The sequence below is a fragment of the Neophocaena asiaeorientalis genome, unplaced genomic scaffold (assembly GCF_003031525.2).
Source record: "Neophocaena asiaeorientalis asiaeorientalis breed wild unplaced genomic scaffold, Neophocaena_asiaeorientalis_V1.1 scaffold134, whole genome shotgun sequence".
NCBI classification, from domain to species: Eukaryota; Metazoa; Chordata; class Mammalia; order Artiodactyla; family Phocoenidae; genus Neophocaena; species Neophocaena asiaeorientalis.
This window is the reverse complement of record NW_020185339.1, coordinates 14,102,583-14,123,551: the sequence shown is the minus strand read 5'-3', so window position 1 is coordinate 14,123,551 and position 20,969 is coordinate 14,102,583. Positions and strand designations below refer to the sequence as shown.

General features: G+C 38.0%; 1 protein-coding gene across 3 annotated transcripts in view; it reads right to left on the bottom strand.

Annotated features, from left to right (window-relative positions):
• SAXO6 (stabilizer of axonemal microtubules 6) overlaps positions 1-19,440 on the bottom strand; it is a 29,337-nt gene extending 9,897 nt beyond the window's left edge. The window contains exons 1-10 of one of the 3 annotated variants that reach the window (XM_024736373.1): positions 19,312-19,440; positions 18,146-18,260; positions 14,199-14,563; positions 12,958-13,092; positions 9,020-9,187; positions 7,341-7,444; positions 7,160-7,259; positions 2,264-2,293; positions 1,763-1,938; positions 398-691 (exon numbers count right to left, since the gene is read on the bottom strand). In XM_024736373.1, coding sequence (XP_024592141.1) covers positions 398-691; positions 1,763-1,938; positions 2,264-2,293; positions 7,160-7,259; positions 7,341-7,444; positions 9,020-9,187; positions 12,958-13,092; positions 14,199-14,563; positions 18,146-18,260; positions 19,312-19,329 — 1,505 coding nt within the window. In that variant the 5' untranslated portion in view covers positions 19,330-19,440. Of the gene's footprint in view, positions 1-397; positions 692-1,762; positions 1,939-2,263; positions 2,294-7,159; positions 7,260-7,340; positions 7,445-9,019; positions 9,188-12,957; positions 13,093-14,198; positions 14,564-14,950; positions 15,028-18,145; positions 18,261-19,311 lie in introns of those variants that run through there. The other 2 variants (XM_024736374.1, XM_024736375.1) reach the window with 2 other exon arrangements.
• Positions 19,441-20,969: the final 1,529 nt, after the last annotated feature.

The window sequence follows — 20,969 nt, the reverse complement described above, 5'->3', positions numbered from 1 at the left end:
TAATATTACAAAACATCTTTTCTTTCTTTTTGGTAGTATAACCATCTGATAGTAAAGAATATCAGTTATTTTCTTCAAGTCACAAAGTCATACTTCCAGAGATATCTAGCAAATCATAATTAGGAGGATATAAATGAAAATAACCCTAACTACTTCCTCCCCAAGTAGCTCAATGTTCGAGTGTTCAATTACCAAGTAGTGGTGACTCAAATACCTGAGTGAATCAAATTATATAAACCATAAAGAAATGCCTATTTCGTGACATTAAAATAAAATCTGCTCTTTATTAGTCATAAAACCAAAGTGTAAACCACTATAATTAATTAGTGACAAAACGAAATACATATTAACTGTGAACAATAATGCGTCTATATACTGATTAATTTAAAACGCTCACCCTTCTTTTATCTTGTCTGCTTTAGATTTTTCCTGTACTTCCAACTTCTCTAGCTCTCCCACATTAACCTGCTTGTCCCTTTCCTCCTCTTCCTCCTCCTCTCTTGGCTGTTTCTGTGTGTCTTCAGTGGTGTTCTCTGCATCCCAAGCCAGACGCCTTCTAACAGGTATGGGAGCATCTGACACACCCAATTTCTCTGTGGTAGTTTTCTGGGGCTGTTCTTCCAAGATAGGTCTTTTTTCTTCTAGTTTTGTAGAAGGACATTTCTGCAAAGTCTTATGGCTTGTAGGATCTCTGCATAACAAAAATAAGTTTTATTTTAAATTGAGTAGTTTGAGGTTTCTAATTGATACTTATTTTAATAAGTCCGTCATTGCCTTCCATGGTTCACAACTCTGTTTCCCACTGATATTGCCTTGCCCAGATACTGAAGAAAAATATCGAATTAAGAGTTCATTTTACAATAGAAGTTAAAGTTACAATCTATTAAAATATTCCAAAATAAATTATATTTATCTCCTTCTACTCCTCCCATCACACATACATGCCTGCACCACTGCTGATAAAACTCACATGCATCTCTCGAGTGGCCTCTGCATACATAAACTAGGACCCCCTCACATGGTCTAACTTGTTCAGTTACTCAATCAGGGTTTGTGCACAAACTCATGTGTACTTATGGATCAAATAAGCTGCTTCCAATTTTATATTTTAGATATATTAATCTTTTCAAGTCACTGTTAAAGAACAGATTTTGTGATGAACTTTTAAAATCAGATGTCACATAATTAGAATTTATAGTTAATTTGGTATGTATGGCTACACTAATACACTATAAAAACCAAAAACTATTTTATTTGCTACAAATCAATGTGCTATTCCTCTTAGAAACAGTTTGTGTTCACTTTAAAACCCAAAATAGCAGAGAATTCTTCCATAGAATCAGGGTGGAAGTTCCATATTAACCACAAAAATCCATTAATGAATGATAATGGAAATGTACTAATAGATAATATTCTCTAAGTTTTTATTACTGTTACCTTTTTCTTTTTGTTTTACTTTTTAAAGTTTTTTACGTCTACTGTATAGTCATCCCTAGTCTACTCTTAATTGCTAAGAAGGAATTTTATAAAATCCAATCTTCCAGATTTAAATTATGTATTATTTCTACCCAAGCGTGTAAAGCAAGTATGTATAGCTTTACTTTTCACAGAGAATAAACTAAAAATAATGAAACGTAATAAGTGGCTGGTATATTTCCATTAGACTAGACGACTTTTGAGTCTTCATATCATTTTTCTATGTAATTCCATGATCTACATAATCTATAACATACTTTTCCACCATCCACAAATAACATCTCACCCAGCAAGATCTAGTGCTCTAATGTTGCTACTAATGGTTCCTTCTGAGCTCGTGGTCGAGGAGACATCCCAACAGCGGTTGTTTTCAGACAGAATCTGATTCAGATGGTCCCGAGAAAAATGAGTTCCCTGAACTCGTTTCCTATAAAACTCAGCCTTCTCTCGGAGTTCTTTAACCTATGCAGGAGAGTTGAGATATCATGTATCATTGTAAATGCTCCTTTGCAAATATCACCAAGTAGCATATCCAAGACATTGTACAAATACAGCCAGAGACCAAGGAGAAAGAAAGGCAAAAGTAGCCACATACACTATGTGCATTTTTAAGCAGAAATTAAAACAGTCAAGCTGATGCACAGTGCAGTTATTTTACTTCAGGCCAGCAGGCAGGGAGAAATTTGCAGCAGCTAAGAAAAATATCGACACCTACTTCTTACTTCAACTGAAATTACACAAGTACTCTATGCATTATTACAGATTTAAAAACTCAAAAGCAACCAACCTCCGCATACCACATGGCATTTAGAGAACCCTAGGGGAGGAATACAGAAACATACTTAATGACAGGTTAATGCCATAATTGAATATTAATGGGAATCACTGAAATACCTTATTATTTTTCCTTCTAAATATATACCAAACTTGTCGATCAATTTTTTTTTAGTATTTTCAGTAGCATTTAATTCAGTAACCAAGATACTTTAACATTGCCTTGAAAATCAACCACGTTCTTGCATGGGTGGAATGCTGTCCGCAACAAGGTAACCTAATTACTATTTCCCCACCTCTGGAAGAGTACTGACATGCCAGAAACCCCTAGCCCCAGTCTTTACTTCTAGGCTTATATACACCTGCTGCTACTACTACAGAAGCTCCACTGAGAGAGTCATGAGGCTTTCCTCTCCACATTCCTCAACATTCCCTTGTAATCCGCAAAACCAGTATTAAATACATAATTTAAAAGAATATCCCACAAAATAATAACTGTAATATATTCGACAAAGCAACAGGATACCAAAAAAAAGTTCTGATGAACTACTGATATAAGGTGACTTGAATTCCCTAATATGCAAATAACATATTTTCACGTGAAAAGGAGTCATTTATACTCATTGAAACCCTTTCATTTTATACATCATACTGCCACCTTCTGGCTTCCCTGAATACAATTCCGCAATGTAAAAAAATTAAGTTGCAGCTTAAAAGTTTTGAATAATCTGATTAAAATAATTTATTCTCAAAAAACTGTATAATTTTTTCCTATCATAAATACAAATATTAGCCTTAAAAGGATACCTGGATACTGTCTGCTAAAATCGCTTTTCTCATATTATGTAACAACCTAAATGGGAAAAGAATAGATACATGTGTATGTATAACTGAATCACTTTGCTGTACAACTGAAATTATCACAAAATTATTAATCAACTATACTCTAATATAAAATAAAAAGTTAAAAAAATAAAAGCAAAGAAAAAACTGCTTTTCTCTCACTTAAAGGCAAAAAAGCAAATAATGAAAATTGGCATTGCAAAAGCAACTGGAGAAACATATCCTCAGCTCCTTAAGGAAGTACTACTGATGCAGAGAGATGCAAGTGCTACATCTCTAGGGAATCAGACAAAGCAAAGGACAGCGCCTGCCAGGGCAAAAGAAAACACATAATCCCAAACAGAGTCCTACTGCTCTAATGAACCAAACCTGAAACATTCCTAAAAGATAATTCAAAATATTGTTTTCTTCACTGTTAAAAAAATTAAGCCATGTTCATTTATCATTTTTTCAACTCTTATACTTTAAAGAAAATTACTAATAATGGTTTTTGCATTTAATAGGTATTGAGTCTGCTGAACTCTTAACCAGTGTGTTCAGAATGCATGGGAAGCTTGTGATAAAGTGCCTTGATATAATCCGGATTTTATTTCTAATAAGTACCCCCATGCTTCAAATGTGTAATGGTCACTCCATCACCTCCATGATAAAATCTTCATGCCTTAGGATCACTTCCTCCCCCCTGGGTTCTCAAAGCCCTTGGTGCATATCCCCACTAGTACTTATTTCATTGTTCTGGAATTATTGCTTGTGTCATTCTTCCCCATTAACCTATGAACTCCTTGAGGTGAGGGAGAATGTAGCCTTTCAACATTGATTCCACAACCTGTCCTGAGTATGGACTAAGTGCTAGGCCTGAGCTAGACGGCTGGTAGCAAAGATAAGCAAGAAAGTTCCTGCACTCAATGTGCTCCCAATCTGGTAGAGCAGGCCGACCTCCTCGTATATGATAAATCATTATCATAATATTGGTACGATCTATGCCATAATAAACAAATGAGATATAAACTGAAGGAGTGGTTTCAAAAGGGGGTCCTACCAGTCCTACTGTGTGTAAGGTGGAGCAGGAAGGAGCTGCAGAGAAGGCTGCATTCTATCCATACGGGAGGACCTCACTGATTGATGAATGAGAGGATGGACGAACATCCCCTCCATGTACACAGTGACCTAGTTTTATCTGACATCAACTTTTTTTAAAGAAGGGAGGGGAGATACAGAAATTCTGTAAAACTTTATTCAGTTCTATTTGTTACTGACATTCAAAACTCAATGTTTTAAATTGACTTTATCAGCAATCTTTGTTAATAATCTTAGTACTGTTATATTTTACAAATACATGATTTTAAACTTCTGTAGTCCTAAACTCAGATGAAAAAATAGGATGCTGATATTTCCAAAGTAAGGTGTTCTACTAGAAAGAGAAAAAAAAATCAATGGTGTGAACTCAGTATTAAAAACAATCCCTACAGCCAAAAAAAGGAGCCACTAAAAATGATATGAATAAACCATGCCTAACTCAGTTAAAGCCACACACACACCCCTTTTCAGGTCAAGTAACACCATCAGGTTACATAATATTAAATGCTATAAGTAGAACGTTTTCCTTTCTGGATTTCTTTTCCCAAATTAAGAATTCAACTAAGTTGTTTAAAATTTATATGTGAAAAATTCAAACTCAGAAAACTGGGGAATAAAATACTCCTTTTCCCAAAATCATCCCCTGAAAATAAAGAGTCATCTTATACCTAAAAGTCCTTACAATGTCTGTCAAATTACAGAATGTCTCAATGTGGCACTTCATCTTGAAACAAAGTCCTATTTCTGGAAGACACATTAGAAAAAAATTATCTCAACCAATGCAGTTGGGAGTATTAGAAGACTACCTAACAATCAGGAAAAAAAGACATTTAACACAGATCCAGTAGTTATTCTGAGGATTGGACTTAACAGTTGCAGTTGCTGATTATTATTAAAAAACAGCCTTCAAGCGAGCATTTTAAAGAGGAATAGAGCCACTGGTTATAGTATAGAGATAACAAATATACAACCACTGGACAAATAACATCAACTACCCTAATGTTATGTGAATAGGAACTTGGGACACAGGATAAAATATCTAGTGACTAGACTATAAATAGATTAAAAAAGTACAATATCTCAAAGAAGAAAGAGGGAAATGAAGATGATACATGGACTAGAAAACTGTAACATGATTCAAAGTGCGTTAATATTCTAATGATAAAAAAGTCGCTGATGTCCAAATGCATTTGACGAGTGTGAATAATATTCCATGAAATGTTAGGAGTAGGAAAATGAGGGAGTACCTTATACGTAGGTACCTCAAAATCAGCCACATACAGTAAGTATCTTCCAGGGAAAAAAATGTAAGATATAAGAAAATATGGCCCATATTAAATGTCTATGACCTGATCGACTAAAACTATTATCACTATCAGTGATCGCTAACCTCATAACTAAAAATTCTTATTCTTTTCTAACTCCAATTTGTTTTTTTGAATGATTTTGACCATGAAGTTAAGGTAAACTATTCTACTAATTTAAACATTTTCAACCACCTATAGCAATTAATAAAACAAACCTTCAGAAAAGTCACATTACCAAGATATTATAATAGGAAATCTTAAAGACCGATCTTAAATTAACAACAAAAACAAAAATGTTCTCTTCCACAAGGGCAGGATAATGACTGTCACATTATCACGACTCCAGACATAACAGTCCTCTGAGTCCATTAAATGTTTACATCTGAGGCCTAAATGCCAACTTATCTTAGTTCAAAGAAGTCTCAGACTAAGGGATAATCTTTCCAAAACAAGGAGCTTCTCATGAACCCAACCTAGCGAAGTACCGGAACACGACAGGGCAGTGGCTGACACCTATCAACTGGCCACACACGCCCTCTATGGCCACACTCTGTTCCGGCCTTTGCCTGGGGTTTTCCCCCATTCCCCATCAGACTCCTCAGGCACAGAGATCCTCACGGAGGTCTGGCATGGTCAGAAACTGCTCAAGAATTCAAAACTGACTCAATTCCTTTCTTCTGTCATGGCTGCTTTCAATGTTCTCATTTTTAACTTGATTTCACCAAGGTGAGTATAGGAATTTTGCCCCCAGTAATATTCGGTTGGCCGAAAACTTTGTTCGGGTTTTCTGTAACGTCGTATGGAAAGACCTGAACGAACTTTTTGGCCAACCCAATATCATCACCAGGACATAGGTCTGGGAGCTGCCAGAGCCAAGAGCCAGAAGCTCAAAGTGTCAGAGGCTGATTACACATAATTGTTAGCCATGGTTTGAAGTATGGAGCTAAATAAGATTCATTCCCCATCCAAATTATCCCTCTCTTTATAATGTCTAATCCAAAATGTTCTCATTTAGCTTATTCACACAGAAAGGGGAGCAAACCATCAAGATGTAGCTTAAAAGATGCTAACTACACAATAACCAAAAAGGCTCCACCGTTTATCCTTTGGCTATAAGAAGCTAGTACTAAACTAGCACTCACCAATTCTAGAATTACCCTTTTCTTCCAACCTTTCTTTAGGATCCTCAGAATTTCTCCCATATGTCAGGGTATCCCAACACTAGAACTCAAACCTCTATCAACAGAGGCCACTCCTTCCTTGTGCTTGCAGACTGCACTATCAGTACATGCTAACAGGGCACGTCAGTCAGATAAACTAATCTTGAAAAATTAATCAATCTTGAATTGAGAGAGTAGAGGTCTAAAGGTTATAAAATAATCAAATCTATAATGCTACAATTCTATAAACTGACTTCATTAACATAAATATTTGATTTTAAAAACATTTTTAACTTTAAAGACCTTATAATAATACTAATCTCTAAGCTAGTATTTTAAAAAAAAGTAAACACACTGATAAACTATATCCTCATACATACAATTTAAGTTCCTGATACTTTTAGTGCTATTACCGCATCATACATTTTCATACTGTCATCTCTATTACTAGGTGAAGCTATTGTGAAATCAAACTGATATAGTGCCAAAGAACATGTGGGCTTCCTGAGCTTATATACTCACCTGATTTGGTATGTTTTCCTTCACACGTGTCCAAGTCCCAGCTTTATATAAATATTGGGCTGGGCTCAGAAATTTTGCTCTATATTCAGAATTCACCTTCCTAACAGAAATGAAATGAGAGTAAATATTTCACCATGTTGATCATTTAAATACCATGATATTTTTCTTACAAAATACATACCCAAGCCTTTGATGTCTCCAAGGAGTAAGTTTCTTTTTAGGCTGGTTTAAGTCTTTTGATTCCATCTCTGCTTCTAATTTTAAAGGATCATCTGTTTTATTATACTAAAATGAAAATAATTTAAACTTTTTATGCTCAATTTATGTTATATATTAAAGTGAAAACACAGATGTTATAAAGTATAGCTGGATACTGAATTACAATTCTGTTTCTAAAAGTAAGCTTTAACTACTAAAGATAACATAGAAATCATAAAAAATCAACAAGCAAGTTTTGAAACTAGTATATCTGGTTAGTTTCTTGAAGTATATAGCTCAGGATATGGCTTCATTTTCTAACAATAAAAATTTTAGATACTTGGCTAGGAAAAAGTTTTAATTAACAAACATCTAAATAAATAAACTTTATGTTAACGACCTATTGAACACTGGTCTTACATTTTCCCTTGATATTCTAAGTTTACATTTAATTGTTACTCATTGGGACCTTCCACTTAATTATTGTAAGTTAGCACACAGCTTTACTGAATAATTCTTTTTTTTTCAAGAACATCATAGGTCCAACAAGTATATATATATTATTAAACATATACATCGGGCTTCCCTGGTGGCGCTCGTGGTTGAGAACCTGCCTGCCAATGCAGGGAACACGGGTTCGAGCCCTGGTCTGGGAAGATCCCACATGCCGCGGAGCGGCTGGGCCCGTGAGCCACAACTACTGAGCCTGCGCGTCTGGAGCCTGTGCTCCGCAACAAGAGAGGCCGAGACAGTGAAAGGCCCGCGCACCGTGCACCGCGCAGAAGAGTGGACCCCGCTCGCCGCAACTAGAGAAAGCCCTCGCACAGAAACGACGACCCAACACTGCCAAAAATAAATAAATAAATTTTAAAAAAAACATATACATCATATATAATATGTATGTATGACTTATATATATGCATATATAATTTTTATATATGTATATTTATATATATATAAATTATTTTACTTTTAGTCATCTAATTTTTATTCTTAGAACCCATAACATTTCAGGTATGACATTCCAGGAGATCAAAAGATAGGACTTACCCCTGATTTACCTATAATTTACAATAATTTTAACCTGATGCTGTAACTGAAACAGCTGTAATTTCACACAGAGAAGTACACGTTTGTATATACCAAGGTAAATCGTGTGAATTATACTGGCTATAATTTGGCATACTAAAGCTATGGTTTAAAATACATGTGGGTATGTGTGTTTCGATCTGATTTCCACTATTTAATTTAAAGTATGTGTTTCCATCACCACTGTGACCCCTGGAGCTCACATTACTATAAGGACAATCATTTGATATTAGACATAGCCGACTTACCTGCTGTATTGCTAAGCATTTGCCGCACTGTATTACACTTAATTACTTAGATCTGTCTCCCCACTGACCCAAGAACTGCTTAGGGCTTAGTGTAGTTATCATTGTATTCTCAGTACCTACCTGGTGCCTGGTTTCTACCAGGTGCTAGATGAACATTTGACATTTAGTGAATAAATAAACAAATTAGTGAAGTAGCGAAAAACAAAATCTCAAATGGTGATAAGTAAAAGGAAATTTGTAAAGTTCCAAATGGTGGTGAGTAAAAGAAAACGTGGAGAGTTTCAAATCATGAGGATTTTATTTTGTTTAAAGAACTGACAAATACCTTCTTTTCAGGAGATATTGTTTCAAAATTTCCGTTCTCCTTCAAATGATTTCTTTGTTTTGGTTCTTTCACTGGAGATAAACCCTTAAAATTTCTTTTGTATTCAGTTTCATGGATGAATGAGTTACCTTTGAATTGTGGAACAAATTTGCTTTTATTGTGGAAAACCTTAAAAAAAAATTACTTTAGTTTAGTTTTTTGTTAAATATACAGAACTACTTCAATTGCTTAAAAAATTTCACATACGAAGTTGAATCATAGGATACAAAAAAGGGAAAATTATATACGACTGTAATTTCATTTCACATGTCTAATTAACATCCATTGTAACAAAAGCAAAAACAAATGGGATTGCATCAAACTAAAAAACTTCTGTACAGAAAACAATCAACAGAGTGAAGAGACAACATATTGAGTGGGAGAAAATATCTGCATCCATCTCATAAGGGGTCAATATTTAAAATATTTAAGGAACTCAACAGCAAGAAAACAACCCAATTAAAAAATGGGCAAAGAGGCCTAAAAACAGACATATAGATCAATGGAACAGAATAAGGAGTCCAGAAATAAGCTCACGTGTATATGGTCAATTAACTTATGACAAAGGAGCCAAGAACATACAATGGCGAAAGGGTCTCTTCAATAAATGGTGTTGAGAAAATTGGACAGCTACACACAAAAGAATGAAAATGGACCAGTCTTGTGCCATACATAAAAATTAACTCAAAATGGATTAAAGACTTGAACGTAAGCCCTGAAGCCATAAAACTTCTGGAAGAAGTCATAGGCTAAGCTCTTTGACATGGGTCTTGATGATGGTTTTTTGGATTTGATACCAAAAACAAAGGCAACCAAAGCAAAAATAAACAAGTGGGACTACATCAAACAAAGACACAATATTTTCAAATCATATATCTGATAAAGAGTTAATATTCAAAATAATAAAGAACTCATAAAACTCAATAGAAAAAAAAGCAATCTGATTAAAAATGGGCAAAGGAACTTTTTTCCAAAGAAGACATACAAATGGCCAACGGGTACACGGACAGGTGCTCAACATCACTAATCATCAAGGAATAAACCAACATCAGTGAGATTTCACCTCACATGTTAGAATGGCTATTATCAAAAATACAAATGGTAACAAGTGTTGGCAAGGATGCAGAGAAAAGGGAACCCCGGTCCACTGTTGGCGGGAATGTAAATTGATATGGCCATTATGGAAAGCAGTATAGAGGGTCCTCAAAAAATTTTAAATAGAGCCAGCAACCCCACTTCTAGGTATACATCCAAGGGAAATGAAATCAGTATCTCAAAAGATATCTACACTCCCGTGTTCATTATAGCATTATTCACAGTAGCCAAGATATGGAATCAGTCTAAGTGTCCATGGACAGATGAATGGATAAAGAAAATGTATTATTATTCAGCCTTAAAAAAAAAAATCTTCTCACCTGCAACAACATGGATGAACCTGGAGAACATATGCTAAGTGAAATGAGCCAGGCACAGAAAGACAAATACTGCATTATATGATCCCACTTATATGTGGAATCTAAAGGAACTCATAGAAGCAGCAAACAGAATGGTGGTTGCCAGGGACCAGGGGGTGGGAGAAATGGGGAGATGTTGGTCAAAGGGTACAAAGTTTCAATTATGCAGGATAAATAAGTTATGGAGATCTGAAGTACAGCATGAATATAGTTAACAATACTGTATTATGTACTTAAAATTTGCTAAAAGGATAGATCTTAAGTGTTCTCACCACACAAACAAAAAATGGTAACTATGTGAGGTGATGTGTTAATTAGCTTGATTGTGGTAATCATTTCAGAATGAATACATACGTCAAAACTTCACATCGTACATCATAAATGTATAATTTTTGTCAATTAGACCTCAGTAAAGCTGGAGAGAAAATCCAAAGGTCAACTTTCTCTACTCATTACTATGTTTTGAATAATAGTTATTGTAATCAAATAATGCTTAAGCCAAAAGAAATAATGAACCATATCTTTTCTCCCCCAAGTTCCCTACCCCCCTATTAGTTTGGTAATGAGAGCAGTAAAATAGGCAGATTTTAATAATATGAAAATACACATTAGCTTTACAAAGCAACTCTGTTGTCAGCTCTGCAGGGTTTTTTTCCTCCTTGACATGAATTGACAATAAAAAAGTCTTAACGTTTTGAATATCTGACATATGCATTTGCTCAGGTTTTTTCCTTTGCTTATTTTTAGCTTAAAGCAAGGAAAAAAACAGATAATTATCATGTTTCTATTTTTAAATGTTTTCTTTTATCCTTAATATTTCATAATATGGTTTCCATTTCATGGTCTATTACCACTGATTACAGAGAAAGCAAATAGAAAGGATATGGAGTTCAAATAAGGTATATTATTGCTTCACAACGCTGAATAATACACCTTCATACAGATCACAACCAAACAGTATATCTTTTTAAGTACAGTATAACCTCAAGGACTCTTCTGCCAAAAATTGTTCTCTTTTACATATTAATATAAGACATCCTTTCAGAAAACAGGTGTCTGATAAAACAGAACGGAATAGCTCCTTTAGGGGTTCCCTATCAACAAGCTTTGAAAGTTTCTGTCACAGAGCTCTTCAATCCACAGACCCAAAACTGATATGCTTTCAACTAACAAAGAGCATTTGCTTCCAAAAGAAATTCTCTGAAACCCTCACTAATGAAAGCAATAAAGCTAGTAGTGAAGGTATTGCTAGTGGTTTATGTTATACTTCTGATACTATCAAAAGAACATTTCTACATAATGCTTTCACTGAAGTATGCAGAAGTTGTCAATTGGGCTTTGATTTGAATCACCTCTACCTTAAAGGTAAGATATTCTACAAAAATTGAACAGTCATGATTTTTAGGCTGTAAGTAATTTTGTAGGTACACTTTCTATCCAACAACACTTGTGAGCCAGCAAAAGAAGTACTGATTCTATTCACTAGGTTTATAAAGGGTATGTATTGATTTATGTTATTTTATGTGTCCCTAAAATGTTATATAAATTTGTTTTTTAAAAACTGAATAACAAGCAAGCCTAAAGCTGCTACAATTTGTAGGATAACACTGGTACTATCTTAGTGTAAGAAGACATGTTATTGTCTTGCTGAATATAATTATCCTCTTGGTTCTTATGGGTGTATAAAGTATATAGGTGAGTGAGAAAGAAAAGACTAAGCTGTCATGAGCCTTTGGGGATATTCTAAATGGAAGTATTTCCTACCTAAGCCTAGGAGTATGGTTAAGAACATAAATGAGCTAAGAACTGTCTGGAGAATTATAGTAGTAAAACAACAGAGTATATATTAGTAATGGTAGTCTAATACTAAAATTGTGTGAGGATACAATGAAACCTAATATCACATTTAGTTACCATTATAGCTTTTGAATTTATAAATATAGTTAAACTGATAATTCCTATCACTGCTCATTTGATATAAGGACAAAATTATATATCTTGCATCACTTTCAACCTATTTTGTACTTATTAAAATAAATATCCAACGCAGTTACACCTTTCTTAGAAGACAGAAAACATGCAATATATTAGTCAACAAAATTCAACATTTCAGAATACAATCAATTTAACAATTTTTTAATAAATAAAAAAAATTCACAGCATGCAAAAACTTACCAGTCCTCAAGTTTTCATTACCCTGTCTCATATTTAGTATATGTGATGGATCTGGCAACAATGATCATCAGTAGCCTAGGACAGTATAATATTACTACTATAAATCAGAAGTAATAGGATGATTTTAGCAAAACTCTCATTTTCACGTTTCTAGAACCCACCTTCAGGCCTTCTTAAGTATCTAATTTCTTTCAGTTCTTAGTTCTATGTAAATCTGCAACACTAGATTAGAAGATATTCCTCAAAAATGTATTGCATCCATTAAACTACCTGATTGGCTGCAAAAGCTGAAGTAGTTTCTTTAGGGGTCTTCCAAACAAACTGCCTTTGATATTCAGAATTTCTCAAGACATTATGTGAAGGAACAACAGTCAGTCCAGCTTTTTTCTGTAGAAGTCTATCCAACTGTTAGGGGAAAAAAAAATCCCACTCAAAGTTATTAAAAATTTCTATTCAAACTTTTTTTTTTAACTGTGGTAAAAAACGTAGAACATAAAACTCTACCCTCTTAACAAATTTTTAAGTGTACAGTAAGGTATCATTAACTATATGCACATCGTCATACAGAAACCTTTCTTTAATTGTTAATCTTCCTTTAAATTGTGAAACTCTTTAAAATTCCCTTAATACCGTCAAGGAATTATTGTGCATCCCAGCAAAAGATAACATTTCTCTCATTGCTTCTCGGCCTTTTGGTTAAGATCAAGTGTAGATAACATTTCTCAGTCCCTTCCTACCAATTATGCATAATTGAATATATTACTAAGAAACAACAGCACATTACCTCGTCCACAGTTTGCTTTGGGGACACCCCTTCCCCTACCCACCAGACTTACATGTCACCTTCCTTGATTCCCATGCCCCCTGGTCTTCCAACACTTCTAAATGCCTCTCCGTGGTTCCAGTCAGCGGTGGACATGAGATGGGGAGGAAGCAGTAGAGTGGATAAAAATGGGGAAGCAGTGAGGCGTCTGCACGGGTCCCTGCAGCCTCTGCTTATGTGCTCGCAGGGACCTGCCGCAGGCCAGCTGGGACATAAGAGAGCAGAACTGCAAGATCTTTTGAGATCTAGCCAGACCTCTCCTTTCTTTTGCATTTTGTCAATTGAGACTCTGTTTTTTCTGCTAGTACACAATAAGAAATTGAAAAGGGCCTAGGTATAAGTCAGCTCACCATCCCTGCCAGAGGTAATGGCCTACTCCCTTTCTCTGTCCCAACTTGATCTGTCCCTTAGGACTCAGGTGCTGATATATGATAAATAAAATCCAGAGGCAGGCTGTGCACCCAACGAAGGGATATCTTAGTGAAACCAGTACAAAATGGCAACTATTAAGAAGAGAACTAAGTCATAATAACTAAAGTCAACAGCCTCTTATCAACTCTTCTACAGACACTGGACAAGAAAACAAATAATGGAAAAATTTAAGCACAAAATGTAATATTACTGAAATGATGATGAAATTTACAAAGAATTCTATGCTTCTGAAAGGAAATACAGTGAATATACCTACCCCGCCATCTATGTTTTCTGAAAGAAGCTTGGTAGAATGTTCCAGCTCCACATTTTCATTAACTGGTACATGATTTGCTACTATATCCTCCTTATTTTCCACAATTTCTGAAGCCCCTTCAGCTCTGGAGTCTGCAGAGTGAGATCTGGTTCTCTTGGGAACCCTGGAGGCGTCTAGTGCAAGAACCCTTTCTTGGTTAACATCTTCTTTTCGTTCTGGTTCTGGTGTTCTGGGGGCTTCGGGTTCTGGTGATACAACCACAGCGCTCTCTGAGGTAGCTCCATTCCACTCAAGAGATTTTGAAATCTGTGGGTCATGGTGAGGGACTCTTCTTTTGGAAATAAAACTTGGCTCTTTTGTGATTCCTACAAAATATAATATACAAAAATAGCAGATACCAAAGCATCAAGCTACAAAGAGAACTTTTAATCACATGTATGAGAGGAGAAATGGAATTTAAAATTCAGTTGAGATACACAATATCCTTTCAGTTACAGGATTAAAAAAAGTACAGTTTTCAACATAATATCTTTAATTTTGTTTTAAAGAAATATTAAACGTTTGACCATAATTTTTAAATTGAGGTCACAATGTTCGAGTTATCCTAACACAAGTTGCTAGAATCACAACGTGATGGACCTGGCAAGCCAGGTGGAATGTGTTGCCTCCGTTTCTAATTACTTTCCTGTGCTACTTTACAGAACAAAGGGCCCTGGTGCTGTCAAAATTTGGAACTTTTCACAAAGCTTCTCTTATGTACAGCAGACCAAGATGAGAAGGGGTGAGATGTCATTATGCTGGATCTTAGTTCTACATTTGCCTTGAGTTCCTGAGAAGTAAAGAGAATGAACCCTTTTGACAAGACCTAAGATACTATTTCTCTATATTTCTGTCTGGCAAGCAAATGTCCAAAAACTTAACCTTCTACCCAGGTAAGAGGAGCTCTGTGGAATGACAGTCACTGAGATACTGCCCTAGTTTGGAGCCATTCTTTAAAAAGAAAGAAGACAGTGCAGGGTGGGGTAGAGAAGAAAGATTAAGAATGGAAGAGAAGGGAAGGTAGACAGACAACCTGGCATTAGGTAAAACCAGAGCCCTTTAGCCTCTATCATGGATGTTCTGGCCATCAAACCCAGGGTCCCCACCCTTACAAGTCTCCCCTAGACCACGGTCTTCAAACTGGGTGCATATATATCTGGAGGCACAGAAAGACATTCTGTGGGGGGGCAGGAGCAGAAATGGGCAGCTTAAGGGAATCACTTTCCAGATCCTAACTTCCATGTGTGCTACTTCCTGACAGCCTAAGGGCTGCATCTGCCATCTGTAGTTTCCTTTCTCACCACTCCCTTCATAATCACCCTCTTCCCACTTCATACAAGAAAGACACGCCTCTCAACCACCCTATGGAATAAAAAAATTGTCATAGGTGGGGAGGACAAACAAAGGAACAATTCAAGAAAGCACAACTCCTGAGGAAGAGTATTTGACAGCAAAGCAACAAAGGCAGAGATTAGAAATAACAAAAGAACAGTGCCTTATTTTATCCAGCACAACACCTTTTCCATCTACCTATCTTAGAATTAAAATTCAGGTGTAAGACAGTCATTATGTGAAATGCATATATGCATATTAATGCATTTATGTGGACCAAAAAATAAAGTCAGACTTTTTTCTCACAGAAAATAATTCTAATTTACATGATTAGTTTTCTAGTGAGGACTGACTTTACCAATTAAATGATGAACATTTACCATAAACTGAGCTCAATCGCTAGCTCCAAAATTTTAACAAAAGACATGTAAAACATATACACAATATTCAATATGCTAGAAATCATATCCTTTGAAACTATTCATTACACTTTTGATAAAAAAGAACTTAAATATCAACTTTAAAATGTGAAGAGAGATAAGACTTTCTAAATTCTTTTAGCGGGTATGAAAGCACAAAAGCTTGAAGACCACTGCCCCAGACTTCTCTCTTTAACACAGAGCAGGGCTGGTGGAAGAAGAGCAAAATGAAAAGGGAAGATTCTCAAGTGGTCCACCCTTGTCTCCTAGCACCGTGGAAAATACACTATGAGGAAAAATAAGCACAGAACGCCCAGCCAGCCTTCGGTAACACCGCTGCTGTTCTTTCCTGGCCTCCACCTCCCTTTCTGAGCAACCTGGAGTTCTCACTCTGCCCCTCCCCCTTACCTCCCTGTTAACAGGCCTCCCCCTAGACCATTCCTTCCTCACAAGGTACCATACTCCAAAGTGGCTCTGCTCCCGCAGTCTCATTTCATCACCCCTACCCTCACATGTAGCTGATCTAAGCTAAAATGTTACATGGGGGCAACTATGTGGTTAACCAATGCCCCGTGTCATAACATCCCTCAAGGCCCTCAGTGGGCTAGCTACATTTTGAGAGATTTATGTTGGGATTCTTAATCTAATGGAGCCTCGAATCTGTGGAGTTTCTGGTCATTCGGAGAGGATTATGAGCACCACCCTGCCCAAGATGCAGTGACACCCAGTCTTTGAAGCCAGGCTCTGGGCAAAGGATCCTGACAATTCAGAGGAATCCTAAAAGAACCACCCACCCTCATCCACTTTTCCCTTTGTTCTCCAAACCTAATCCTGGAAACACTCTCATCTTACTAATTTCCCAGGCTTGCCACCCCACATGTAAGTCTTTCTTCTCCTGGCTTCAAACATCTAAGTTGGAGGAACTTATATACTACACATCTGGCACTCTCACACATGTCACAGGTTGGGCACCAAGCACTCATCTGTTTATATGCACCTAGCCCTTAAGAGGAACATCTCATTTCATCCCTCCTAGGAATCCTGTGCAATGGGCTTCCCAACTCCCACTTGGTGAAACAGGCCCAATTTGCCCGAAGTCACACAGCAAATGTGGATTCAAACCCAGGTTTATTCATTCATTCAAAAATGAAGTTTAATAAACTCCAGAGTATGCCAAGGCCCTGTGTCATGTACTAAGCAGGAACAAGGTGGTGAAGACAGACAGACAGAGCCCTGCTCTCAGAGATCTTATGTTCCAGTGAGGGAGAATTAAGCAAGCAGGTTGAATGGAATCAGTCTGTCTCTTTCCCGCTCTACCACACTCTGGGAAACCTTGGCCGAGGGTTCTAACTTCCCTGAGATACAGGGAGGAAGCATGTGTGATGACAAGAACATGGCCTCTGAACTCACAGGCTTTGAACAACACAGACTCGATTTCAAATCATGGTTCTGTCACTTATGAGTGTGAACCTTGGGCAAACTGCTTTATCTATCTAAGCTTCCATTCCTCAAGACCTTGGGAGTACCCCTCCGCACGCTTGTCCACTCTCAGCTTTCATGTCTCAGCTCCAATACCACTTCAAATAAGCCTTTCCTGACCACTGATTCTAAAGTGTATTCCCTCCAACCCACCCCTCCTTCCAGTTATCTATCACACCAGCCTACAATTTTATATAACAACCTGAAATCCCCTGGTTTATTTATTGAGTTACTTGTTTACTGTTTTCCCCACAGTTAAGGGTCTTTGTCTGGTTCAAAGTTATATCCCTAGAAGAGGGGAACAGTCATGGCCTACAGTAAACCCTCAATAAATATTTGTTAAACAAACGAGTAAATCAACCAGGCCAACTGAACAATGCTTCACAATTTTTTTTGTGTGTGTGGTACGCGGGCCTCTCACTGTTGAGGGCTCTCCCATTGCGGAGCACAGGCTCCGGACGCGCAGGCTCAGCGGCCATGGCCCACGGGCCCAGCCGCTCCGCAGCATGTGGGATCCTCCTGGACCGGGGCACGAACCCGTGTCCCCTGCATCGGCAGGCGGACTCCCAACCACTGCACCACCAGGGAATCCCACTTCACAAATATTTAATAAATCATTTTGCAAACTTAACCCCGAGGTTTATTCAACTTATAATGACTACTAGCTGTTCAACTTACCTAATTGATCTGATCTAAGTCCAGCCCATGGGTACCTTCTCCCCAATGAGGAATTACAGGACTCTGACAAATATGACTTTTTCCACAGAAAGTTTCTCTGGTATTCACTCAACCCCTGTAATGCAAAGTACAATTTGAGTAAAACGTAATTAATGGAAGTTGTTTTAAGGTAGACATCAGTAAAAATCATTTCTGAACCTCTAAAAAGAGTTGAAAGACTTAATACTGATAATTAAACATAGAAGAGGTCCTTAAAAATAGCTCCCAACATTGACCCAGCCCTGTGCTACCAGTTCATAGTGTTATATCCTTTAATCCTCACAACCACTTGAGACAGATGTTACAAGGATTCTGAGGCTCAGAGTGGCTACCCTTTTGCTGGTTGTCTGATTCCAAAGCCTGAGGTCTTGTCTGATAATGGGTGGCAATCTAAATCCTCATCACTATAATTATCCTAACTAACGAAGTTCTCACCGAGTACACAATATAATATAGTATGCCTAATCCCTTTTGAAGTTTTGTAAAGTCAACCAAGAAAAGCCAAATTCCCTCCCATTCTGGATGCAAACCCTCAAGATAAAAGAAGACAGTCAGGGCTTGTGGAACACTGTGCTCAACTGTTATGTTGAAGGGTGCTTGACCATGACAGCTACCAGCTACCTGGAACTATTAACAAACCTTAAACAAAGGCACAATTGTGAAGAATGTGTATTTCTTATACCCTGTCTTTATCTTGTCAGGGTACCATTTCTCAAGCCTTTAAAAGACATAACACACTTTAAAGTTTTAAAGGGAAGGGGTCTTAAAAGCTAAGCTGTGATGTGGTCCATAGGTGTCCCAATCTGAAGCCACCGTAGTTCCCATTATAAAGTGCCCTCCATCTACACGCCTCTGAGCTCTCCCCGCCCCCACCCACCCAAATAAATCCACCTCAAACCATCTAACTATTCCACTCGGCAACTCGGAAGTGAGTGTGAGCGGAGAGGGGGCTAGGTAAGAGGACAAGAGCAGCATCCTCTAGGATGGTTACAGGCAGGATCGGGAGCTGACAGGCTCAGCAGGGCCAAGGGGCGCGGCCCAGAAAGCCAGTGAGGCTCCGGCGCCCTGCACCCGCCCTGTCCCAGCTCCCCCCATCAGGCTTCGGCCCCCGGGGACCCCGGCCTCACCTTGAAGCGCACCGGCATGTCGCCCGGCGCTGGAGCCCCAGCCACTCCGACAGTTAATGGGACAAAAAGCCCGGAGGGGGCGGGGCGACAACAGGAGGTTCCCTAGCAAAAGCCTCGGCCCAGCGTCCCCGACTACGCGCCGGCGCACTCCGCGCTTGTCTCCTTGAGCCGTGTCGTTCTGCCTTTCCCCGCCCATTCTGAAGACTGAAAACCAGTAGAGACTCCGAGAGCCCCGCACCATCATTAAGATTCGACCAATCAGTGCTGGAAAGGAGAACGCCCGCCTCCCCAGCCAAATCCCGGGGATTGATAGAGATGGCGGGCGGAAGGCCGGCCAATGAGGCTCCCAGGCCCGGAGTGGGCGGGGCCCCGCGGGAGCTTCGTCCTGAGGAGAGCTCGACGGCGTCTGCTTTGTCGCGTCCTGGGCACCAATGGGTCTGCGTACCGCTGGGATTCGTGAGTCGCCGGCCTCGCTGGACCCAGGTTCTTCACGTCATAAAACAGGAAGGTGTGTTTTTAGTTCCAACATGTATGACAGAACGGAATGTTTCTTTGTATGAAATGAAAATATTCAGGTCTGTTCTTTAGAATATCAATTCCTGCCAGCGACAACCGTGCTACACTATTTACTGTCACGTCAAAAGGAAGAGGCCAGAAAATGAATATGGCTTACAGGCCAAAAAACTTTTTTACTGAATCGATAGACAAACTGCTGACTTCCCAGTGATGTTCTTGCCTCCCACAACCCCCACCCCACCCCGCCTCCGCCCAAAAAGATGTACATGTAGCTCCTAGATTAGGAAACGTTCGTTAATGATGCTTGTGAGTCTCAGCTTCCAAAGCTTCAGCCTTGTCTCTCCTCTCACCCTTTTTAAAAATAAAATTCCACTTGAATTTTACAGATTTTTGCCATCATCAGTATATCTTGAGATTCTACCATTGACAGAACACTGTGCTGACCCTGGCGATGGAAAAGTCATAAATTGTCCAGATAGTTCTCTAATATGCTTGGGGAGAATGAACGTATATTTTTTCAGTACTATTGTACAATGTATCATGTGCTAAATTTCCAAATGAGAGGTATGAATGATAAACGAATTGGAGGAAGGAGTCATCCCCAAGGTCAGAGATGGTTAGAAAAAGCCTCAGGAAGAAATATTCAGACTTAGCCTTGAAGTTTAGAAGAACTGAAATAAGTAAAGAGGAAAATGGGACAATCAAAGGGCAGATGTCTGAATGGAATGCTGCCAGGCTTTTTCCAGAACAATGAATGCAGTTTCATTTTACTTTTGTCATTTGTTGACTGAAGAAAAGGATACCCTCTTTTAAACTTTCAAATATTATTAATCCTTTCTGCAGCAGCTTGTCTTCTGAATCCTACTTGATGTCTCTGTTCTTCTTCATCATCACTGAGATACTTAAAATTTCATTTGAAGGAGCCATCTGATATATGAAACAAAGATAATATTAAATTAGTCCCTATGCAGCCATGCATCCAGAGGGCCCTTGATAAATGTTAATTGGTGATGACAGCATCTCTGTCGTGTAAATTAAGAATGGCACAAACACACAGTGGAACATAGAACAAAAGTCCTCTGCAGGAAAGCAGCCCAGACCTTACAGGATAGGAAAGACACAGATCTGGTTGTACACAAAGC